This window comes from Chaetomium globosum, genomic scaffold (genome assembly GCF_000143365.1).
Source record: "Chaetomium globosum CBS 148.51 scaffold_1 genomic scaffold, whole genome shotgun sequence".
In the NCBI taxonomy this organism is placed as follows: Eukaryota; Fungi; Ascomycota; class Sordariomycetes; order Sordariales; family Chaetomiaceae; genus Chaetomium; species Chaetomium globosum.
Window position 1 is genome coordinate 2,461,062 of NT_165976.1, and position 24,012 is coordinate 2,485,073.

Sequence of the window (24,012 nt, forward strand, 5' to 3'; positions counted from 1 at the left end):
GGACTTGTGGTAGCGCTGGATGTCGCTGCCGAGATCGCTGAGGAGGCGCTCGAATTCCGAGACTTTGACGAGGGCGGAGGAGATGACGCGCTCCATTCGTTGGTACGCTCGGGAGAGGGCTGGGTGTGGACGGGCTGGTGCCGCGCCACCGCTAGCCGGGTCCTGCTGCTGCTGGAAGCGGGTTTCGTAGTACTGGGCGGCGCGGTTGCTGACTGTCTCGATGTGCTGCAGGCGGCGGCAGAGAGCCAAAAGGAAGCCCCGCGTGGAGGAGCAGAGGAGAAGCTGCAGGGCGACGTTGTTCTTGGATTCGAGGTATTTGGCTAGCTCGGGAAAGCGCTTCGGGCCGCTGAGCATGGCGGTGATCTCCGGGTCGTCGAGGAGCTCAAAGAGGGAATCCGAAAGCCAGGCAAGCAGCGAGATGCCCCAGGCCGTGCATCCCGTTACAGCGTCCACCACATCCGGGTCGTCGAGAGGGATCAGCTTCTCTTTGGTGCCTATTGGCGAGTTGCTGGCAACTGTGATGACGAGGAAGGCACCCTTTACGCTCAGCGCAAGCATGGCGAATTTGCCGCCATGCGAGCGGGGCCTGAAATCGCCGTGGAAGCCGAGATGGTTGATGACGCTGAGGCAGTGTTGCAGTGGAACGTTCTTGACAAGCTGTTCGTGGTGGGTATTTTCTGAGTAGTCGACGACAATCTTCAACATGTTGACCGTTTCCTTTACCCATGAAGATGCGAAGTCTGGGAATTGCGCAAACGGCCGGGCTATTGCTAAAACATCGTCACATGCAGCCCTGGCTCGCGGCAGTGGCGGATAACGCAACAGTTAGGGCGACTCGGATTGTCTTCTGATCAACTAGAGCAAGGCTCATTAGCATTCACTTGAGATCGTGCCGTATAATCACGGGACGACAGCCATACCATTCTTGAATTCGGTTTCCGAGTTTTCCATCGGGTGGTGTAGTCTATTCCATTTGATAGCCGAGTCCTCACCAATCTGGACGAAGGAGCAGTTGGTAGGTGAGAAGGCTACTTGCAAGCCTGGTAAAGCAATAATATTAGTAGAGGCGACAGGCAGATGGTAGGGTAGGGGGAGGAAGTACTCACATGGGGTATCGTTGACAAAGTGAAATCCGACCTGGAGGGGATGCATGATACTGTCAGTATTGAGCTCGTTGTATATCTCATCCATCGTGAAGCGATTCCTGTACTGGACGGTCCCATCACTGAAGGCGAAACACAGTACTCTGCCAAATTGTGTTGTAGTGACAGCCACAACCACTTTGGGCAGTATTATCGGCTCGAGTTTGCGCAGGTGTGTCAAGGTCTAGAATACACAAGTTTAGTTACGCTATGGAGGTAAAATATCGAGTTGCGGAATACGTACGGGAAGCGCTGAGGTGTTACCGTTTTTCGACCCCAACTGCTCGAAAGCAGGAACAAGGGCCTGGGGTTGGTCGCTAAGAACCTCCCAGCGGTCGATGATGCTTTGGCTCTCTTGTTGGTAGGAAGAGGCGTCTTGTGGGACGTAAGACCGCACTGTCAGGACGACAGGAGGGTGCATGGGTTGTGACTGGGCCGTGTGAGCGGAAGGGAGGATTTCGATATGCGAAAGCCGAGATACAGAGGCGTCCACGGCTGATTCACTTGACCCATATTGAACCCAGCTGGTCACAGCCACGTGGCTTTCTCGAAGAGATGGCCTCAGGGGCTGACTCTGGGATAACACTTGTTTATCGACCTGAGGCAGGCCCCACTGGATGCCAACTCTCACGATCCTGAGCTGCTTTGAAGAGGTTGCGAGAGCGACCAACAGAGTGTCTGAGGGCGTGCATGTATTAGCCGACGAGACGATAAAAAGGGGATCGGGGAGAGCCGTTACTCTTGTCAGAACACAACGAGGCGTGCGTGATTAGATCGTCAGAAGAGGTTACGCTCTCGAGCTCAAGCGCCGTTTCTTCTGGCCGGCCGTTATTCTGCGTGAAGAAAAGTTTGAGGAAGCCATTCGTTGTGACGCATAGGAAGGCACTTTTAGATGGGTTCGGGTGCCAAGGGCCCGAGGCTGGGAAGAACTGATGTTCATATCTATACTCGGACTGGCTTTTGGTAGCTGGGCCGTGAATAAGATGAAACTTTTTGAGGAGCGAGTTAGGGAGGCATCATTCGCCGACTGAGGGTACGTCCAAACCAACTTGCCTGCTTGTTAGAAGCCATTCCCTGGGGCAACCAATAGCAGCCAACGACGGCGTGGAGGTCGTCGGCGGCGTCGGTTTCCCAGCGGCGGGCCGGATAAGGCTGGTTGTTGGCGATGGAGAAACTCAGGATGGTGAGGCGTCCGAGGGCATCGATGACAGCGAGATCGGGACTCATGGTGGGGCTCCAGGCCAGGTGGACGAAGGGGGCGCTAGATGAGGCTAGCGAGATGGAGGCAGGAGGGTTTGGGGCGGGCGGGGATACGGTAGGCGAAGGGGGGGGACCATGAACTTGGCTCGCTGAGGCCCCATTCGGTGGTATCTGGGATGGCTGCGGATGAAGCGCAGCTCGACCGACATGGCGTCCTTGGCGATGGTAGCAATGGTGCCTTGTCGTGACCAGGCAATTCCCTGGCAACAGCCACGAACACGTAGATCGTCTAAACGCTGCAGCAGACTCTTGCTCACTAGGGGGCGAGGTGGCAGACCGGCGAGGGCGTCGTCCATGACGGGGTCCCCAAACAGGTCGACCTCCTCCAGCGCCATAGCACTACCCATACTCCCCAGGCCCTCCATCCCCTCCATCCCCTCCATTCCCCCCATTCCCTCCATCCCCTCCATGCCCTGAATCCCCTGCATGCCTTCGATTCCCTCTAACCCCTGCATGGTTCCGTCGACGTTCATAGAGTCGCCCTCTAAGAGAAGGGCCATGTCGTGGTTGCTCATACGGGTGGGAGACGAGTGGTATGAGTGGTATTAATAAGGTTGGTTGTAGGATGTCCAATAATGCACCAACTAATAAGTGCAAGTGGAGTGCGATATTGGGCAGTTGGTGGATGACCCTGAAATAAACCCAATGAATAACTGGAGAATTGGAGATGATTGATGGATGGTGTTTGCCAGCCTTATTCAGCGTTGTCCACCGTTGCGAGGAGAAAAGTTATCTGTGCAGCCGAAATGAATGGAAAAGTGAGAGTGGCTTATCATATAACTAAATTAGGAACGCAAATGATGAATGACGGTTTACCTAGGAAGGTGTTTTAACTTTCCAGTTGTGCAGGGAAGTTGTAACCTTGATGAGATAGAAGCTTAGCTGCTATCAGGCCTACTGGATGCAGCCACACGCCTCTGGCATGGAACATGCCCCACTGCGCAAGTGTAGTTCAAGCCACAGTTCAAACGCCAAGGTGTGGCTAACTCGGTACCGAGCTGCGGCTGCCAGAGCAGGGACGGAACGGTCAACCACGCGGGGCATGCCGGGCATGCCAAGCCCCGTTTCCGAGCAACGCGCTGAAGTGCAGTGGATCGGGTTCCTCCTTGTGGGCTGGGCCCTGGCTGGACCCCTTGAAGAGCACCCGAGGCACGTCATCTGGGTTTGGGGCTGAAGCGGCGGGAAGAGGTACGAGGTTGCTCCAGACATCATCACTGATGATAATGGCTGTCAAAGTGGGCAGTCACACTAGATTGACAGAATCATCAGCATTTCCCAGAAAAAAAAAAGATGATCCGGTAGTTATTCCCAGCTGACCCCTCTCCCCCGTTTTCCTTTTGCGGGAAGCAGGTGGTTTTTCCATGTTTAACCAGGCCACTCCCGAAAGTACCGAGCCAGGGAGGGTTCTCTCTAAAAAAATGGACTGAGCACCAAACGAAAAAAGTCCACTTCATGACTCTACAAAAAGTACTGCTAGTGCATATTTATATGCAGGTGGCTGCTCTTTAAAAACTGCATAGCCAGTTGCTGGCAAGACGATGTTTGTTACCTAGGTAGGAACCTAGGTAGTGACGAAATGATGCCAGCAAAGTAGCAAAGTCACGCTCGGGGCCGTGAACTGATGGGGAGGGAATGAGCTCTGCTGCCAATCGCTGGCACCATTCCATGGATCCCGTGCCCCTTTTTGGTTTGGTTTGCCAACAACCCCCGACAAAGATGGAAGGCCAACCCGCAACAATGCCCAGCCGTGAATAATCTGTAACGTTAATGAATGCACGACAACAACCAACTTCCATCCCTTCAACTACCACCCCCATCCAAGCCATTCAGGCCATTCATGCGCCAACTCCTGAATAGGAGTTAACAATACCACTGGGCTACCTACCAAGAGACCGGTATTGTTCTTAGCCCAAACGCCAACAGATGAATGAGAAGGACTGCGCAAAGCTGTCAAAAACACGCGCCTGCACAACAGCCATGATATAACCTCGCACCTTCCATTCTTTCTTTCGGCTAGGGCCCATTTCCACTCCGAGAAGCCAGCTTTCCAATCAGTCACGCAATTGAAGCGTTGCCGACTCCACGTGGGCCCTCAACAGACCAACATTGCAATCATGGAATCTCTAGAACACCAGCGGCTTCCTTCCTCCCCTCTCTCCTCGCCGCTCTCCGTCCTTTCAAACTCACCCTCTCCACCCAGCGCGCTATATATTTCTAAACGCTACCCTTCGCCTTCTTCCACTACCGTGTCGGGAAGCGCATCGCCTGTGAAATTTCCCGACATGGAAATCCCAGGTGCGGACAGATGGACCCCCGCCGAGTAAGCGCCGCCGGATTGCCGCTCCCGCGAAGCCACGCACCACCGCCTATATCGATTTGGAAAATCAAGGCGAAGAGGAGGATGCGGATCTCAAGAGGCTCATGGTGGCTCTGCGAAAGAAGAAGAAGATTGTGGTCATTGCAGGTGCTGGCATCTCCGTATCTGCAGGAAGTAAGTTTCCTCTTTACCAAAACGTGGGTCCCAGTCCGTCCGCTAACACTGGTTGTAGTTCCCGATTTCCGATCCTCGACAGGCCTGTTCGCCACTCTCCGTGGGCAGCATAAACTTAAGGCGTCCGGGAAACATCTCTTCGATGCGTCGGTATACAAACACGATTCGTCCACCGAATCCTTCCATACCATGGTTCGCGAGCTGGCTCAGATGACCTCCGATGCGAAGCCGACCCCGTTTCACCACATGCTGGCGTCCATCGCCGCCGAGGGCAGACTTATGCGCATGTATAGCCAAAACATTGATACCCTCGACACCCAGATGCCGCCCCTGGCGACTACAGTCCCTCTAAACACCAAGGCGCCCTGGCCGACAACTATCCAGCTCCACGGCGGACTCGAAAATATGGTGTGCACAAAGTGTGGCTACCTGGAACGTTTCAACGCATCGCTGTTCGAGGGCCCGGAACCGCCGCCGTGCGAGAAGTGCAAGGAACAGGATGAGGTGCGGACTGCTTTTGCGGGGAAGCGGAGCCACGGAATTGGGAAGTTGCGCCCAAGGATCGTGCTTTATAACGAATACAATCCAGACGAGGAGGCCATCGGAAACGTGTCCAAGGCCGACTTACGGAGGGTTCCTGACGCCGTCATTGTGGTCGGCACGAGTTTAAAAATCCCTGGGGTACGGAGGCTGGTCAAGGAGATGTGCCAGTTGACCCGGAGCAGAAGGGACGGCATCACAGCGTGGGTTAATCTTGACCCGGAGCCGCAAGGCGCCGATTTCAAGGATTGTTGGGATCTCGTGGTGCGCGGGAAGTGCGACGATATCGCAGAGCTCGTCAACCTTCCGCGCTGGGATCAGCAGGATATTGGAGACCGTGAGAGCTATATGGTCACCGGGGATGAAATGAAGGAGAAGAGGTGCACGGACAGTCTGAATCGCGATAGGATCGACGTTCTTCTCGAGCGCAAGCGGTCGAGAAGCGCGGATGGTGAGGGCTTTGTCGCTTCTCGGGAGGAGCTGGCACCCGCGGACCGAAGATTCGAGCTCCCCGGGCGCGGCGGCATGCCTACTCCGAGCGCGACTCCACGAGTCCGCAGCCCTCTTCCCTCCGTCAAGCCGGTGGCCAAGGGGAAATCAAAGCAGGGTACCCTCGCGTTCGGCAAAGAGGGCGTTTCGACAACCGCCCTACCACCAAAACCCGCTGCCCCCAAGCGGAAGCCCCGTCAGGCCAAGAAGGAGCCCGCAAAGCCGAGAAACAGGCTCGACCAAACCTTCCGCGCCACCAAGTCCACCATATCAGTGACACTCAAAGACATCAAAACCCCCCCAAGGCGGCCTCCTTCGGAAGCCGACTCTTCAGATTTGTCCTCCCCCATCGACCTGCCGGCCGATTTTCTCAGCCTGCCTTCTTTGCGCCCCAAAAACAAGGTCACCAAATCCATCCCGCTCACTGTTCTCACTGGCCCACCGAACACCGATAACAGCGGTGCCCTTCGCCGGGCGGGCGCGGCAAGGTCCAGGAACGGGGAGGAGAACATGGCGAGCAGCCCCCCGACCACCCCGGTCGAAGAGACCAACGCCGCGTCCTTGGGCACCATTTCCCCTACCTCCAAGCCGAGGAGCATGAGTCATCTCATTGATTGACCGGCTACGGGGTGCTGTGGCATGTGACAGGGAGGGTCAGGGGCTTTTAATGAAGGTGGGGCGGTTGGGGGTTGCAGCGGGCGGCGTGGCTCTGTTTGCTGTGGCATCAGGAAGGGGATAGGGGTGCTGGTGAATTGGGGGGCATAATTACGATGGTTTTACTCGTGAGGCCCACGGGAGGGTTCTTTTCCGTTTGATGGGCTGGGATATTGCTGTGCTGGTACCCGGGTTTGAGAGGGTGAGAGAGAGAGGGCACCACTTGGGAGGAATATGGTCGTCCCAGTCGGCGATGCCGAACCTGGCTCGAAAACCGAAATAATTGCAACATGATAGAACGGATAATCTTCCGTCGAGAGTTCCTATGCTTGAAAATATAGATAAACAACCAACCCTGGGGGTTGGCTGAACTTGCTGCTTCGAAAGTATCACTTCTTGCTCTCCAGTGACTTGCAAAAATAAAACTTGATGATAAACTATGTACCCATACATACAGCATTGTTGATTACCTTTATCAGGATCCGTCAGACACCCCAATGCAGTACAAATATGCCATGCCTCTCCCTATTCTCATGATCTATAAAATCGGCCAGGGTGTAGGAACGGAGGAAACATCTGGCTCGAGCCGCTGACCATGACTGACAACCCAAGGCAAAAAATATGAGACAAAAGTAGCACCAATGACCGTCATTTTACGCGCCCTAGCGACAACCCCCAAGCTATACGTAAAACAGAGAATGATAGGTAATAGAAAACAGATCCCAAGCAACGCTAAAACAATGCACATGGTTTCCCTTTTTCTTTCTCCATATTGCCACGGCGCCGCCCATCATTTACCCTGCACGCAGAGCGAAATTAAAAACATCACCGCTGCCTCGAGCTCAAGCCTAAAACCCCAGAGTCCCAAAATGGGATGCCATGGCGCCCCTCCCCCTGCGTCTCCCTATAGCCTCGCCATGACTGATGCAAACTCCCGGGTATGTGCTTTATCCGCAAAGGCGAGTGACATAAAACAAACAAAAAAATAGACAAGTCACCGCCCTGTCGCCCCCGTTCTTTCAGCTCCGTTGCGCCAAACCTATGCATGATGTGTGTAGAATATAAAAAGGAAAGGGAGGTTGAAGACCCATGGGAAAAGAAAATGACAATCCGTCGCGCTCCAGCGGCAAAATCAAAACGGTTTCGGGTTCCGCCCCCAACCTAATAAGGGCTGTGCCTGGCCGGCGGGCTCCGGTTCTGCCACAGCGAGTTCCGGACAGGGACATTTCTGTTTTCCGACCGGCGGTGGCGCTGGAAGTTTAGACGGTCGCCGTCTTCGTAGTAGTTGCGGCGCTTGGGCTCCTCCCGGCGGTCGTCCCTCCTGTCATCGCGCCTTTCCTCGCGCCGCTCCTCGCGCCGGTCGTCGCGGTAGGGGTCTCGGGCACGGCGGTCCTCGCGGTCACTCGCAATCTCGCCATCCTCGAGGTCCGGGTTCCTCCCACGCCTGGCCTCCTTGGCTCGGCCCTCCTCTCGCTCCGCCCTGTCTTTCTCCAGGAGATCGCCAAACATCTTCTGGAGCCGCTTGCCGGAAACCTTCACTTCGCCGATGGGCCAGATCGAGGACAAAAATTCCCTGTGAATCCGTCAGCATTCGGCGGGGATCTGATAGTTTAGTTAGGCTCGGTGTTGCTTACCAGAACTGGGGCTCCAGGCTGTCAAGGTCGGTGCCGTCTGCCCGCAGGCCCTTCAGGAAGCTTCCGAACGCGCGAATCTCCTCTCCCAGGATTCTAGCCCGTTCTTTCGTGGCCGGGTACCGCTCTTTGGAGTATATGATGCGCTCCATGTTTGCCTTAAGCGGCCGGAGAACTGACCAGACCAGTTGAGTATTATCGGAGTTGTCAATCTTGTCATCAGGCAACTTCGCAAGCTCCTGGAACCGTTCAACCGCCTTCTGCCTGTCGTGCTTGTATCTCTCCATGGTCGCCGCGTCCATCCTTGGCTTTTCCTTCACCTTGACCTTCTTTTCGTGCCTGTTGTCGGCTTCCACCTTTCGATGCTTGGCATTGCGGTCGTCATAGTCATCGCTGTACTTTCGCTTGTCTGGCCGTGGAGTCCCGCGGTCGTTGGCGTTGCTGTAAGACCGGTGGTGATCGCGATCACGGTGTTGGCTCGCCTTCTTAAGCATGGGCGGAGCTGGAGAGGCAGACACAGAACTGCCCTCCCCACGACGTACACCGTTCGTCAGAAGCTTCTTGCTGCGGTGATGATTTTCGACCGCCTTTTTTGCGTTCGGATCGTTAGAATATTTGGCCATGAGGACGGATAAGAGATATTCTGACCGCCGAACAAGATGAACAGCGCCCGGGGACTGAATGCCCTTGTCGTCAGTTTTGCGGCGTTCCTCTTTCTTGTCCACTCGGTGCTCTTCCAGGAAGAACTTTTCGTGCATTTGAAGCTCAGGATCATCTCTGATCTGCGTCCAGGCGCCAAAGCCATACTTGTCAATCCCTAAAAGGAGCATGCCGTCTTCGCGCGCTCCCCATTCGCAGGAGTACTGGGCTGATTTACTGGCATCTGGCAGCCTGAACGTCATGGCATCGCCGTGTTCTTCAAGCACGCGGCGCAGGAGCTTAAGCTGAGGCGGCCGATCCACAACGGTTTCGGCGTTGACTTTGCGAACCTCCCCGAAATCCACCAAAACAGCTTTCTTGTCTTTTTTCGCGAGAGGCTTTCCTGCCTTCTCCTCTTCCTCGCGCAGTTTCTCAGCATTGGCATCCACAGCTTGTTTGCTCACAGTGGTAAGTTCTTCAATAATCGACTTGAGGAACCCGTGGTCCCGGTCACTAAGACGAGCATCGTGGACGATTTCTTCCTCGCGGTCGTCAAAAAATCCGTAACGGAAGAAGGCGCGGATGAGATTGCGCGTCTCTTTCTCGTTAAGAGGACGCCGTGGATCCGAAAGCAACGCCCGCTGCTCTTCCAGCTCATCCAGTTCCTGTTTCTCGCGTTGTCGTTTCTTCGCGAGACGTTCGGCCCGGTCAGTTTCGATACTCTTCTTAGAGCCTTTGAGCGCAGCCTTGCGAGGAGCATTTTCTTCCATCGCCTTGGCTAGGTACTCATCATGTTTTTTCTGTTCTTCTCCTGCCTTGATGGCAGCAAGCTCTTCCGCAGGAATGATTTGGTCCCAGTCGAGAGCCAGATCGTCGACTTTGACATCCGTGACTTGCATCCAATTCTCCCAGTCAATACCGCCACTGCTGAGGTTGATTTTGTCATCAACGTCAGTCTTGGTGACCTCGGCATTCTCGAGTATCGCATCGATATCAAGTTGCTCGAGTTTCTCTTGGTTCCCGGATTGTTCGAACAAGTTCTGAGAACGCATCTTGAGAATCATAGAGATGTCCTCGGCCGTCTTTGCCTCGTCGATATTCACACCTTTCTCTTTGAACTGCTCACGGAGGGCCTTGCCCTCATCCGTGACGCCGGCTTGAATGGTAAGGTACTCTAAGAAGAGTTTATTGCGCGCGCGATTAACGACTTCTTCTTCGATGGTCTGCTTAGCAACCAGGCGATAGACGTTAACAGGCCGTTTCTGCCCGATCCGGTGGGCTCGCGCCATTGCCTGCAAATCGGCCTGGGGGTTCCAGTCCGAATCGTAGATGATGACTGTGTCAGCGGTCATCAGGTTGATGCCCAGGCCGCCAGCTCTTGTTGACAATAAGAAGCAGAAGTCGTCACTGTCGTCGGCGTTGAAGTGATTAATGGCCATACGGCGAGGCCCAGCGGGGATTGTGCCGTCCAGCCGTTGGAACTGATAACCGCGTACTCGAAGATAGTCGCCCAAGATGTCGAGCATCTTAACCATCTGACTGAAGATTAGGACACGGTGGCCGTCCTTCTTTAGCTTCGCAAGGAGTTGGTCGAGGAGCATCATCTTGCCGCTGCTGGTGATGAGGCCCTTGATTTGGTCCTCTCGACGAGAGCTCCCAGCAAGCACCCGCTCTTCGGCACCCGCGAACATGTACGGGTGATTGCTGACCTTTTTTAACTCCATCATGATATTGAGCAAGGATTGTTTATGACCATTGCTAGCATCACGGAGGGCAGCATAGTTCCGCGTGAGGATATTCTTGTAGTATTCCAGCTGGACGTCGGAGAGTTCGACACGAATGATCTTCTCCGTCTTCGGCGGTAGGTCAGACTCGACCGTCTCCTTGGTCCGGCGCAAGATGAAAGGCGCAATGGAGGTATGTAATTCCCGAAGCTTTTCTTGAGTCTTCTTGCGCTTGGCCTCGCTCTGCTCTTCGTCGGCGACCTCCTTGTTATCGGCCGACGAGAGCAACTCAAGCTCCTCGTCAATCAAGACCTTTCCGGGGTTGAGAAAGTCCAAAAGTGCCGACAGCTCGGCAAGGTTGTTCTGAATTGGTGTGCCGGTAATGAGGACCCGGCAGGGGATACCAAAACTGTTAAGCTTGTGGTACAGTTGGGATTCCCGGTTCTTCAGGCGATGAGCCTCGTCGACTGCGAGGACCTGCCACTTGATGCCCTTGAGATTCTCGGCATCGGCAAGAATATAGTCGTAAGAGGTGACCAGAACATTGAATTTGGTCTTCTTCGGATTTCCATCTACGAACAGCTCGTGCTCTCGGATGCTGGCGCGGGCCGCCTCGGGGCCCAGGTAGACGACGTAGTTGATATCTGGAGCCCAGTGGTTGAAAGTGTCGCACCACGCTGGGATGACACTAAGAGGGGCGACGACAAGGAAAGGCCCCTCTTGGCCGCGATCGTTGCGGAGCCAGCTGAGAAATGAGACAGTTTGGACCGTCTTACCGAGACCCATTTCGTCGGCCAGAATGACGTTGTTCCCCCGTGTCCAGTTGAGCGCAAGGAAGTTGAGTCCCTTTAGCTGGAACTCGCGAAGTTCGCCATTCGTGACATAGGATGGCTGCTGCTCCAATTTGGTCATCCTTGAGCGGGTATCGGGGTTTGCTTCTCTTCGATCTGATTGCCAGGAGCGTGACGACCGATCCAGGAATTGGTCAATCTTGTCTTGTGCATGACCACTGATCACGGTGGCATCTTCCCATGTGCAGTCATCGTACTGGAGGCCTTTCCACTTGACGAGATATTCGAGGTCTTCGTCTCCATCGCGGACGGAGACGATGCGTTCGACCTTGGTGTAGTCTTCCAATGCTTCTTCTTCACGCTCTCTGTCTAACGACCATTGCTCGCGCTGTTCGGGGCTAATCTCATCGCCGCCAAACTTCAGATCAAGCTCGTATTCTACCATTTTCTTATAGTAGTTCTCAAGGCGGCGGAAGCCGCGGAAGCCAGCGACAGTATCGGTGCTCTCCCAAGTGTTGTGGAGATGAGACTTGCCCTGCCATTTGATAAAAAATTCAAAGTCGTGCCGAGTAGCGTCGGGCGTGAGCTCGATGCCTTCTTTGGGGCGATGGCGGAGGATCTTTTCAATGTAAGGCGAATTGTCCTCTACGTCCGCGGCCCAATAGCCGGGGGTGGCCTCGTCTTCCCCTTCGTTGTCGTCCACGTCGCTTTCTTGGTAAGCGCCGGCCGACACTTGAGCGGCACGACGGTTGGACCATCGCTTCTCGGCAAACGGTTGCAGTTCTTGCTGTCGCCGAGCCTTTTTCCGGAACATGCGGGCTTTCGCACCGCCGTATGTGTCGGAGTCCGAATCGTCTGCAGAGGCCTGACGAGCCGGCGTGCCTCGCTTAGAAGCTGTCACGTCAAAAAGGTTAGTCATTGTTGGCAAGGTGGGCACGTTTTGATTCAAGGCCCGACATACTAGGCAGTGAACGTTCGAGGCGACGGCGTTTAGTCGTCGTCTTTCTCGGAGCAAGCCTTGTATCAAAATCAGAGCCTTCCTCTTCATCTTCTGAGTCAACCTATTGCCCATCGTTAGTACAAGATCCGCGACCACCTTGTTGTGAGAAGCACTCACGAGTTTCCGACGTTGCGAGGGACGGGACTGTTTTAGCGGATTGTTAGCAGCCGATAATAAAAGCGGTGGTGGGATATCATCATACACTGCGCCTCAAGCCATACAGCTCTGGATTCTCCCGCATGAAATCGTCTTCTATTGTCTGACCGGATTTCCGTTTGGCGGCGGCATGTGCAGAGGCCGACTCGGCCTCATCAGAAACATCATGGCCTTGTCCAGAGGCCGGGCTGCCCGGGGCATCGAAATCTTCATCACCCGGGCCATCATTATCAGTGGACCCGGACTGGTCATCTTGCTCCTCGGTGGTAAACGCCGGGCCCTCGTCCGCCGAGCCGGCGGCATCGTCCGAGTCCGAGGATGCGGCGTCAACCTCGGCCGGTTGTGTGTCCGACAAGTCGCTATCACTTCTGGAGAAGTCGGCTACATGTGTTGTATCTTCGTCCCCTGAGGGTGAGGTATGCCCGTTCATCGGACCGGGTTCTGGGGATGTTGACATGACGATTTTCGAAGCTCGAGCTGCCTGCTGCAAGACGACGATGTCAGCAAGAATTCTCTCACAGCTGAGAGGCTTTATCGGGGGGGTCTGGATAGAGCCCACTCCGGCGATCCAGAACCGACAAACAACAGTAAAAAACAAGTCATGGCCACGATTCAATGATGCTTGTCGCATCCGGCGCGTGTAAGTGATGAAGACGAGGCTGGGAGTGATGGCGGAGAGCCATTGCGGCCTTGGGCGGCCTTGGGCGCCGAATAGACCACTCAGGTGGCATCGGGGTCATCGAGGGCATCGGGTTCCATCAAAATTCGAGGGCTCGATGTCGCCAGGAGGCAGCTAGGGGGTGATCTCGATGGGCGTGTGCTGGGATCGATGGCGGATTTCGATAGACAAGACGCGGCGGGTCACGACGTGGCGGAGGGTGCAAGGAACATCGAGTGCAATACTTACAGGTAATCAACTAACATCCTCCTAGGCAGCAGACACTTATATTCAACTTTGTTCAAAGTCTTTTCTGATCGAGGTTGTGGTGGGGTTGGCGAGTTGTGAAGACCCCAGTGCGTTTTATTGATTGATGGTGTAGCGGAAATTCGCAGTGGTGGTCGGTCGGAGGAGAAAGAATGGAAAATGGTGAATCGGAGCCAGGCACTCGACGGCCTGTGCTGAGCCTGGTAAAGACCCCACTTAAGAGGCGCGGATTGGCTCCAACAGCTTTCTCGGTGAGGCTGCCGCCAGAGCCAAGCCTTTTCAGCCGTGATGAGAAACGGTTGTGAGGTTGGGCCACCTCACAAAGCTGCCTTGTCTGGTCTAGCATCAAACCTGTTCACGTGGATGCTGGCTCTTTTGGTACTAATGGGATCGAGGGATGGAAAATGGTCGTGTTTTTTTTCTATTCTGAGAGTTTTTCTCTCTGCAAGTAGAGAACGTGAATTCAGTTACAAAGTGCTTTTCCCTCATCACCACCTGCGAGTGTGTCGTAGCACCGAGAATCAACTGCCATGGACACACCGCCGAGCTCCACTAGCAAAAAGTCGCTTTTAATGCTATTTCAGGTTCTATATACCGCAAGGCTAGATGCACGTAAAAAAGATACTCACTTAGAAAAGTAAAGAGAGCAGTAAGCTGTTAGCTTACGTTGGTTCCTCTATGCCCCATTACCCAGGGCTGCAACACCTCACTCAACACCTACTATGTGTTAGCCAACGAGTCAGAGCACATCCATCACTTCCATGACTTGACAACCTACTCACGTAGCTGTAATCTTCTCGATTCATCTTAAAGTATACTGAGGCACAATTTAAACATATAACTATTAAGAGTATCATTTATGATTATCCTTGAAGCTTTCAGATATTTTTTTCGTTGAATGCAAATCAACCACCCTCGAGTTGCAAGACCTTCATACCCAAGGGAAACACACCCATCTATATCCAAGGCCTAAGCACTTGTCCGTTTCCGCTTCTCTAGCGTCAATAGCAAACAGCCATCTCAGACACTAGTTAGGTAGTTTGGGCTTGAGTCGCTGATTAACATGAACTCGGGGGAACCTATGCTACCTAGGCAAGCTAGGCTACCTAAGGTACCTACATATGAAATCGAGACTCCATGTTTTGGTTCCGCTGGCCTGAAGCTCCTGGCCTATCAAGCTCGGCGCATTGGGGCTGACGCCGCCAAGCTGCTCGACGCGCCTTTGCTCTTTGTGCCAATGTGTGGGTCTTGGACTTTTTGCCCTGCCCCTCTCTCTCCCCACAAGCCGAGACCCAACAGCAGTGCATTTTCGCGGGACAAGGTGACAAGATTTTGACCCACTGATGCAAGTGCCCCTCCTTTTAGCATTTGGATTTCGAGGTTTCATGCCCACCCGTAACCCGCATTATCTCGCGCACCGAGTACCGTGCACTGTCTGAGGGAGGCCGTGCTATTCCTGGTTTGCGACCGTTCAAGTTCTCAACCACAAAACCGCTGTTGGTTCAAAAGTAGGCAGCCGTGCCCCGCATAACGACCAAGAACCAGCATCATGGCCGACAAACTTACTCGGTATGTGTCCTAGTTGCTGAAATAATTGGAGAAAAAAAAAACAGGAGGGAAAAAAACAGAGGACACCTTGCGGCAGGACATTCGCTGACAGCGCCGGAATAGTGTCGCTATCGTCAGCACCGACAAGGTACGACATATCCTCGAACCCCGGCCTTTCCCTCTGTCACCAGAATTACAAGGGAAAGGAGTAGAAAAGAACCGAACTAGGCTGACTATGGGTGTGAATAGTGCAAACCGAAGGTGTGTTATGACTTGGAGGAAGGCCATAGCAGGGTGGCGGTGCTGACGGGGAGGGTAGAAATGTCGTCAAGAGTGCAAGAAGTCCTGCCCGGTGGTCCGATCAGGCAAGCTTTGTGTTTGTTTCCCCCTTTCTTTGTCGTGTGATGCCCAGGGGCTAATACTCGTTGCAGATTGAGGTATGTTTGGAACCAACTGCTACCGCTCGCAAGACACCCGTGCCTAAATGTTTCCCCTAAAGGTGACCCCGGAATCTCGCATCGCCTTCATCTCGGAACAGCTGTGTATTGGTTGCGGTATCTGCCCAAAACGCTGCCCGTTCGGTGCCATCACCATTATCAACTTGCCCACGAACCTCGAGAGCCAGATCACCCACCGTTATTCCGCCAACAGTTTCAAGCTTCACCGTCTGCCCATGCCGAGGCCCGGCAACGTCCTCGGTCTCGTGGGAACCAACGGTATCGGCAAGAGTACAGCTCTCAAGATTCTCAGCGGCAAGCTCAAGCCCAACCTAGGCAGATTCGACAACCCGCCTGACTGGGAGGATGTGATCAAGTATTTCCGTGGCTCTGAGCTGCAGAGTAAGTTGGACTGCGCTGGGTTGGGGCCTCCGGTTGCTTAACACGCGAACAGACTACTTCACTAAGCTGCTCGAGGATGACCTTAAGGCCGTCGTCAAGCCGCAGTACGTCGACCAGATCCCCAGAGCTATCCGCACCCCCGACAAGAGTGTCAAGTCATTGCTTGAAAGCCGAGCCTCACTAGACAACCTCGATGAGGTGATCGACACCCTGGGTACTTTTGCCCTTTTTCAGATCAAGCCAGGCTCGGTTGGCTAACGCGAGACAGAGCTACGCCACATCTATGACCGTGATGTTACATTGCTTTCTGGTGGTGAGCTTCAGCGCTTCGCCATCGGTACTGTTTGTGTGCAGAAAGCCGACGTGTAAGTTTTCATTCTTCCGCTTATTTGCCGAGCCTAGGTAGTTAACAAGCGGCAGGTACATGTTCGATGAGCCGTCGTCGTACCTTGATGTCAAGCAGAGACTGAGTGCTGCCCGCATCATCCGGTCACTCCTGCGTCCTGACGACTACATTATTGTCGTCGAGCACGATTTGTCAGTGCTGGATTACCTCTCGGACTACGTCTGCGTTCTCTACGGCAAGCCCGCAGTCTACGGTGTTGTTACCCTCCCTTACTCGGTCCGCGAAGGCATCAACATCTTCTTGGATGGTCATATCCCGACCGAGAACTTGCGCTTCCGTGAGGAAAGCTTGACCTTCCGTATCGCAGAGGGCACCGAGGAGTTCATGGTCGAGAAGTCGCGGGCTTTCCGCTACCCGGCTATGGAGAAGACGCTCGGCAACTTCAAGCTGAAAATCGACCCCGGCGACTTTTCCGACTCAGAAATCATTGTCATGATGGGTGAGAACGGAACCGGCAAGGTGAGTTTAATTAGAATACAACCTCTCTACGGTTTCAGTGACTGATTTGCAAAGACTACTTTCTGCCGCCTTCTGGCCGGTGCTCTCAAACCAGACGGAACCCAGAAGGTTCCGGAGATGAAGATCAGCATGAAGCCACAGACTATCACGCCCAAGTTCGAGGGCACTGTTCGGCAGCTGTTCTTCAAGAAGATCAAGGCCGCCTTCCTGTCTCCTCAATTCCAGACTGACGTCGTCAAGCCTCTCAAGCTTGATGATTTCATCGATCAAGAAGTGAAGAACCTGTCTGGTGGTGAATTGCAAAGAGTATATCCTCCTTCCCCATGAGAAGATCTCGGCCCCTTGCTAACGTCCATTAGGTGGCCATTGTCCTGGCCCTCGGTATGCCAGCGGACATCTACCTTATCGATGAGCCCTCTGCCTGTTAGTTACCTTCAGTTTCTTGATACCCCTATTGTCACAGTAATGCTCACACGAGTCCAGATCTCGATTCCGAACAGCGTATCGTGGCTAGCCGTGTCATCAAGCGATTCATCATGCACGCTAAGAAGACGGCTTTCATCGTCGAGCACGATTTCATCATGGCTACCTATCTCGCCGACCGTGTCATCGTCTTCGATGGTCAACCGGGTATCAACGCGCATGCCAACAAGCCCGAGTCACTGCTCACCGGCTGCAACACCTTCTTGAAGAACTTGGACGTCACTTTCCGCCGTGACCCGACTAACTACCGCCCCCGTATCAACAAGGCGAACTCGCAGCTCGACCAGGAGCAGAAGCTCAGCGGCAACTACGTAAGTCACTCGGATTGTCCCGCATCTTTTCAAATTTTCACTAACAACCCTTCCACAGTTCTTCCTGGAAGATGTCGAGAAGAGCTCTTGAAAAGGGCATTCCACAGGATACCCATAACAAGCACGACCGCCGCTCCCCTCATGACGATGCATCTGATTCTGGCGTTTTAGGCGTTCAAAATGGCGGCGGCTGTAAGAGTCGGCCCGGCGGCGCCCGGGGATATCTCGACGGTGCATCGGAAGAGAGCGGCGTGTCCGAGGACGACGATCCAGACATCTAACATCGGCGGCGGCGGTCGATCTCCTGTTGTCTGGTCCTGCCGAGAATGAGTTTCGAACAAAAAGACTTGAGCTGTCCCCCGTTGGTCAGAGAGGAGGGGCGGGGGCTGGCCATCTCGGTAGATTGAGGGGCAACGGATCAAGTTGGATGGCTGCCGCCAGACCTGAGCGCATAATCTGCGCAAGGTCGAAGTGAATGTAGCGCCTGAGATAATTGAGCCATGAAAGGCGAGAGCTGAGAAGTCAATACACTTGCAATATTTCCATTGCAGGCTCGAAATGAAATCATGTGAGATCGGGGCTGCCTATGTGTAATAATATACCATCACTCGCACAAAATACCCTGTTTGGGATGGATGGCAAGATACAAACTGCTATTACTCTAATACAAGCTATTCAATTCTGGATTTTTATTCCTACATAGCTGCCACAAGCAACTTCCCATCTAAGCAAGGAAGCACCCGTCACGGCTGATTACAATGTACTCGTACTGACTGATAAAACGACCTGACATGGTTAGGTGAAGAGAGTGCTGATGTGGGCAACGTACTGTTGAGTTTGGCGCTGGGCCATCACCGCTCTCTGCCTCTAACCCCTCATTTTCGGTGGCCCTCCTTCGCATCGATCCTGTGCCACTAAGATTCTTTTTCTTCCTCCTCCCCTCTCAACCCACCTCCCCGGCCCGAGGAGGCGGCGACATACTATCGCCGCCGAGCCTGCAGAGCCTCCACCAGGCAATTTTCTATGACGACAAGGCTCTACTAGTCTTCCTCGATCTCGCCCTCCTCGCTCCCGGCCCGGACACTCGGGGTTGGCTCCTTGGTATGCAACGGCGTACGCTGGCCGCGGCTCGGGGGACGATCGGCGGCGCCACCGCTGGCGGCGCGCTCGCTGCTGCCGCCGCCCTCGAGCTTGACGCGCTTGGCACCGTGCCTGTTGCCGTCGCGGCGGTCGTGTTCGTCCTCCTCGGACGGGCGGGGCCGCGTGCGCGAGTAGGAGGAGCTGGGCCGCTCGTCGCCGTAGGGCAGCTCGTCGACGTCGCGGTCGAGGACGCGGCGGCGGTAGAGGCGTTCGCGGTCCTCCTCGCGGGTGCGGCGCTCGCGGTCGTAGTGGTTGGCCTCGTCGGCGCGCGGGCGGCGGTCATAGTCCCGGTGGTCGCGGTGGTCACGGTGGTCACGATCACGGTCACGGTCCCTCTCGCGGTCCCTCTCGCGATCGCGGTCTCGGTCACGCTCCCGGTCACGGTCGCGATGATCGCGGTCGCGGTAGTCGCGCCGGTCACGCTCTCTATCGCGGTCACGATCCCGGTCATGGTCGCGATCCCGGTCGCGGTCTCGTTCGCGCGCGTCGCGCACCGAGGGGGACCGGCGAGCGGGGGACCGGCGGTCCGAGAGCAGGACGTCGGCGGCGCTGGTCTTGCGGTAGTTACGTTCGCGCTCGGCCACGGCATGGCGGCGCTCAGCCTCATAGGTATTCTGCTCGACCGGGCTGCGGCTCCTCACAGAACGGGCACTGCTGCGATGAGATCGCTCACCTCTGTCACGATAGCTGTCTGGGCGGTCACGGCGGCGACGCTCCTTCTCGGTCTCGTCCTCCTTCTCCTTAAGGCGGCGGATGTGTTTCTCGAAGGCACCCCGCCGGGCCTCGTCAGAGCCTACGGCTTGGAAGGCGGGAACGTGTGCTAGCCGGCTCCGAACCTGCTCATAAGTGTCATTGATGCCGACGGGGGGTTCCATCCGCTTCATGTGCGAGCGGAGGTCTTCCAAGGCGCGGCGCTGCTGGCGGTCAGACTGCCTGTCTTCATCAGAGCGTTTGGCCCGTTTTTGTATCTATTGTTACGCATCATATCAGCCAACGTCTCCTTTGTTTGTACCTGGTAGAAGGGTACGGCAACTTACCCGCTCAAAGATAAGCTCCATGGAATCGCGTTCAATGTTAGCTGTGCGGTGATCACCCTTGAGGACTGACTCAAACTCTTGAAACGTAGTTTTCGGGGTGATCTCAAAGCGTTTATCCTAGTGGTTGTGAGCTTAACTGGCTTATCAACAGCAGAAGGGGGATGGCGGCTTACATCGATAGCGTCCAACACATCGTTCCTGATGCTCCTGAGAGCGCGCTCCTCTTCTTCAACCACGTCCCAGAATAGCTCCATCGCTGTGGAGCCAGGGTGGCCAAGCATGGCCAAATAGCGCTCTTCGGATTCGATCAGGGGATGGACTTCGGTCCACTTGGTCCCGGCTTTGATTTTGCCGTCCTTCTTGAGCTGGGAAAGAAGGGCGATGAAGTTGTCTCGGGCCTTGCGGTCCCGGCGAAGCCTTTTGTTCTTGTCTTCCTGTAAAGAATCGTTGAACTTGCGCTCTAACGCCTTGACGTGGTTCTGGAAAACAGTCAAGACGTCGTACTTGGTGAGGGACTTGTACTTCTCGTCATTTTGAAAAGGGGCTGTGTTCTGGATGGCGCCCTGGGCCTCGGACCAGCGCGTGTACGGCTCTAGGTTCAGATTCGGCAACAGCTCAATCAAGCCATCCATGGCACTCTTGCGCAAGGTAACCTGTTGCTCCTTGTGCGCCTTCTTGAGGTCAATGATGTAGTCTTCGAAAAGCTGGCGCCGCTCGTTCTCGTCGTTGGTAGAGCGGAAGATGGTCTCGCCTTCGATCATGGGGCGTGCCGTTTTCCAGCGCGTGTAGTGCTTGATCTCGGGATGGCTTCGCAGCATGGTCGCGAAATCGGCACGCAGCTTTGTCAGCCTTTCCTTTGCACGCTCCTTGTCTTGCACAACAACATCATGGCAGTACTTCTCAAAAGCAGCCTTCCTGTCCCTCGGGTCTTTGATGGCGCGAAACTGCGGGTCTTTAACGGTGGCTCGAATGGTCTGCTCCCACGTCCAGTCGGGCTGGACGGCGCTGCGGCGGAGAAGCTTGACGAAGGCCGCCTCAGCTTCCTCTGCGGTGGCATACTCGGGGTCGTTGGTGGCGGGAACGAAGGCTTGGGCCTGGATGTTGTTGCCGAAGGTCAGCTGGCGCGATTCACCAAGAGGTTCACGATGATCGCGGTAGTTATCGCCACCTCCGAATCCCCCGTGATGGCCAGCGCCCTGAGCGGTGAGCGGGGTGGCCGGAGTTCTGAACAGTCAGCTTTTAAACGTCTAAGCGCCGGTTTATTGGGAGTTGCGGGATACTCACACTGGTGTGGTCGGGGTTGCATCCCCGCCAGCCAAGGCTCGTTTGTATACGTCGGGCATTTCCCACGAACTCTGTTTCGACTCGATATTATACCAATACTTGCGACCCCCTTCGGCGGTGTATTCCTTCCATGGCTGGTTTGCGAGCGCGCGCTGGTTCACCGAAGGTTAGGTTAGCATATACGAGAGGATTCCGGAGTTCCCCGCCATTTAAACATACCTCCGCTGGAGTCATGAGATCCTCGGGCTTGGTCCATTGCGTGACCTTGGTGAGAGGGTTATAATAGTAAACGCGGCCATCAGGGGTGCGATGTTCTTGCCAGGCAGCGCCCGGCGGCGCAAAGGACGCGTTCATTACGCTCGTGGGATGCGTCGCGTCGCAGATCTGGAAGGTTTGACGTCCCGTAGGGTTGGCTCGGCGCGTCGGGTTCAAGGTGGTGTCGAGCTGAGGTTTGCTGGATGCGCCCGAGTCACGCGCTTTGATGCCGATGGCGAGGGATGGAAGGCGATCCTCGACGAGGAAATTGTTGCACAGCTCGAAATGTTGTTTCGGCACAGGTCACAATTGGACCTGTGCGTCTATGCCAAGGTCTGGGCGCTGAACTGTCGGGCGGGCCGCCCAGGCGGAGATTCGAGATGTACAGATTACATACATCGGTACCAAAACCTGACGATGGGAAAGGAAACAAAAGCCATCCAAAAGTTCAAGCGAATTAGGTTTAGTTACTCTTTTTTTTTCTTTCTTTTCTTAAAATCCTTTTATTTTTTTTTTTTATTTTTTTTACTCGGTTTTATTCCGTTCTTTGTTTCTTTTTGATTTCTTGCTTTCCTCCAGAGTTCGGTTTTTTTGGTTGCTCAGGCCGTGGGACTCGGGTCCATGAGCGGTGCTTCATCTGCAGGGGTTCTTGCGGGGGGTTCTTGCGGGTCCCATGCAGGCACCGGGGACTGCCTTTGAACTCCATCCAGCCAGGGCACCTGCAGGTGGCCAGGTTAGTTGTTCGCTCAAGTTACCTGCATTCATGACTTGAGAAATTGTCTCCTGGATTTCGGAACAACAACGGAACAACGCCGCCGGTCGGCGTGTCTTTCTAGATTTCTTTATATGGGATCATAGGTAATTAGGCCGACCACCGCAGAACACAAACAGACAAAGAGCGCCGCCGTCATACGCCATGGCTCTTCCAGAACCCAACGGCGACGGCGACGGTGTTGATGTTGGCGTTGATGTTGGTGTTGAGGTCGATGTTCGCGACACAGGCGATGTGCCTGACGTGGCAGACGCCTTCCTCAATCAGTCGTACCTCACATACATCATCCCCTCCACAACCAAATTCGATCCCGAGGAAGCGCTCCAGCAAGACGGCGGTTCAATAGAGAGCAACATCTCCAGCATCGAGCAACGCGACCAGCTGTTCTTTGGTACGAGGTTCGCAAATTGCTCCTGCTCGAATTTTGCCCCTTGCTCATGCGCGAATTGCAGATGAGACCGTCGACGTGTACTTTATTCTTCGTGCGCCCTACTCTGACGATCAGACTCTCCGCTCGCACCTGCGCCGCCTCGTCATTAACCTCGACACCCACATCGTAAACGGCGCCATCACTGACCGAGACGGGGCCGCCCCCGCGTCCGAAACGATCTACACTGGTGCCGTCGAGGATGTGGAGCAGGTTGTTGTGGTTGCGGAAGAGCCGCAAGGAGAGGAGGGCCAAAGACGTGCTTATGCTGTCTGGAAGTGCCCGGTGTTCTTAAGCCGCCCCAGGATGCGGCTACAGCTGCCGTCGGTTGTGTTTACGGGGACTGCGAATCTTAAGATGGACACCGCGGATTCTGGTCAACTTGGCGCCCTAGGTGAGGGATACATGCAGAGCTGTATGCCGTCGGGAATGAACGTGCTCGAGTCGTTTGCGAACGATCCGTTTCTGGGTGGCACCGCACCTCGACTATCTGCCCAGAGGGTGTCCAGAGTAGCACCCCTTACCAAACCAAAAGACGCCCTTCACCGTATAAGCGGACTACAAAACCTCAAACTGAGGATCTATCCGGTTCTCCACACCCGGGTTCGCTTCTCGCGGCCCAACACCACGCCGCCAAGCGCCTCACTAATCGCTCTTCTCGAAGTTGACTTCACCCCCTATTTTGACTGCGAGGTTGCCCTGGACAAACTCACCCTCGGCGTCACAGACGGCACTGTTGAAGACCTCAACAACCAAGAGGGGATGGCTCTCCCCCTTAGCTGCGTCGCCTACGACCACCTCACCTTCCTCTACAAACTGGCCCCCCAGCAACGCGATATTGTCAGTAAGAACCTCGCCCGCGAGCTCATCATCACCATTGAAGTCGTCGTCCTCGTCCGCCCAGACAATGAACCAGACCCCTGCACGCCCCGCCTAGTCATGACCTGGTCCACCGCCCTCGATTTCACGCCTCCCGTCAACCCAGGCTTCGGCCAGCCTAAACCCACCGCCATCCAGCGCGCCCATCGACCTAGTCAGCTCTCCATAAGCGGCGGTGTCGACTCCCAGCCGCTCGTCTCCCCCTCCGTCATCCGACCCGACGCCCTACCCTCCCTAGAAGCAGCCACCGCCCGGCCGCTCGAGACCGCCCTCCCCGACTTCGGCATCACCATGACCTTCACAGGCCCAACCCAACCCGTACGTCTCGGCGAGGAGTTCGTGTGGACCGTCTTCGTCGTCAACCGCAGCAAGCCCGACATGCCACCGCCGCCATCAGCGCCCCCCTCGGCCCTGGCGCGTCACGCCGCCGCCGCCGCCGCGCGCAAGCTCATGCTCGTGCCCGTCCCGCGCCGCCGCCGTAACGACCTGCGCGTCATCCGCCCGCCGTCCACCGCCGGACCGGGCTCTAGACGCGACCCGCTCATCGCCGACGCCGTGCTCGACGAGACCGTCGTGCACGCCATGCAGCGCAACAGCGTCGTCGACGCCGCCGAGCTCGTGTGCCTGTCGGCCGACGTGCGGGTCGGTCCGCTGGCCCCCAACGCGTGCGCCGTCGCCGAGCTGCGCTTCCTGGCCCTCCGGGAGGGCGTCGTGGGGCTGGATGCCGTGA

At 55.3% G+C, this 24,012-nt stretch overlaps 6 protein-coding genes across 6 annotated transcripts in view; 3 read left to right on the forward strand and 3 right to left on the reverse strand.

Annotated features, from left to right (window-relative positions):
- CHGG_00802 (uncharacterized protein) overlaps window positions 1-2,902 on the reverse strand; it is a gene marked incomplete at both ends in the record, with an annotated part of 3,956 nt that extends 1,054 nt beyond the window's left edge. The window contains 5 exons of the mRNA XM_001220022.1: window positions 5-770; window positions 921-1,040; window positions 1,107-1,326; window positions 1,387-1,782; window positions 2,477-2,902. Of these exons, the coding sequence (XP_001220023.1) occupies window positions 5-770; window positions 921-1,040; window positions 1,107-1,326; window positions 1,387-1,782; window positions 2,477-2,902 (1,928 nt within the window). The remainder of the gene's footprint in view (window positions 1-4; window positions 771-920; window positions 1,041-1,106; window positions 1,327-1,386; window positions 1,783-2,476) is intronic.
- Window positions 2,903-4,139: 1,237 nt separating this feature from the next.
- On the forward strand, window positions 4,140-6,540 carry CHGG_00803 (uncharacterized protein; the record flags this gene model as incomplete). The annotated part of the gene is made up of 3 exons (XM_001220023.1): window positions 4,140-4,149; window positions 4,708-4,893; window positions 4,952-6,540. 3 exons carry the CDS (start codon window positions 4,140-4,142, stop codon window positions 6,538-6,540), a joined length of 1,785 nt encoding a protein of 594 aa, XP_001220024.1.
- A 1,197-nt stretch (window positions 6,541-7,737) lies between these two features.
- Window positions 7,738-12,974, reverse strand: CHGG_00804 (uncharacterized protein; the record flags this gene model as incomplete). Its single annotated transcript, XM_001220024.1, has 6 exons — window positions 7,738-8,149; window positions 8,211-8,689; window positions 8,750-12,255; window positions 12,323-12,422; window positions 12,479-12,505; window positions 12,564-12,974. 6 exons carry the CDS (start codon window positions 12,972-12,974, stop codon window positions 7,738-7,740), a joined length of 4,935 nt encoding a protein of 1,644 aa, XP_001220025.1.
- Window positions 12,975-14,991: 2,017 nt separating this feature from the next.
- CHGG_00805 (uncharacterized protein) lies at window positions 14,992-17,579 on the forward strand (the record flags this gene model as incomplete). The annotated part of the gene is made up of 12 exons (XM_001220025.1): window positions 14,992-15,011; window positions 15,088-15,138; window positions 15,240-15,251; window positions 15,422-15,427; window positions 15,642-15,829; window positions 15,882-16,078; window positions 16,184-16,194; window positions 16,250-16,694; window positions 16,749-16,986; window positions 17,054-17,075; window positions 17,158-17,488; window positions 17,547-17,579. 12 exons carry the CDS (start codon window positions 14,992-14,994, stop codon window positions 17,577-17,579), a joined length of 1,554 nt encoding a protein of 517 aa, XP_001220026.1.
- Window positions 17,580-18,528: 949 nt separating this feature from the next.
- Window positions 18,529-21,303, reverse strand: CHGG_00806 (uncharacterized protein; the record flags this gene model as incomplete). Its single annotated transcript, XM_001220026.1, has 5 exons — window positions 18,529-19,596; window positions 19,666-19,782; window positions 19,839-20,889; window positions 20,950-21,101; window positions 21,169-21,303. The coding sequence occupies 5 exons, from the start codon at window positions 21,301-21,303 to the stop codon at window positions 18,529-18,531; spliced, it is 2,523 nt and encodes an 840-aa protein (XP_001220027.1).
- An 817-nt stretch (window positions 21,304-22,120) lies between these two features.
- CHGG_00807 (uncharacterized protein) lies at window positions 22,121-24,012 on the forward strand (the record flags this gene model as incomplete). The annotated part of the gene is made up of 3 exons (XM_001220027.1): window positions 22,121-22,367; window positions 22,429-23,760; window positions 23,879-24,012. The coding sequence occupies 3 exons, from the start codon at window positions 22,121-22,123 to the stop codon at window positions 24,010-24,012; spliced, it is 1,713 nt and encodes a 570-aa protein (XP_001220028.1).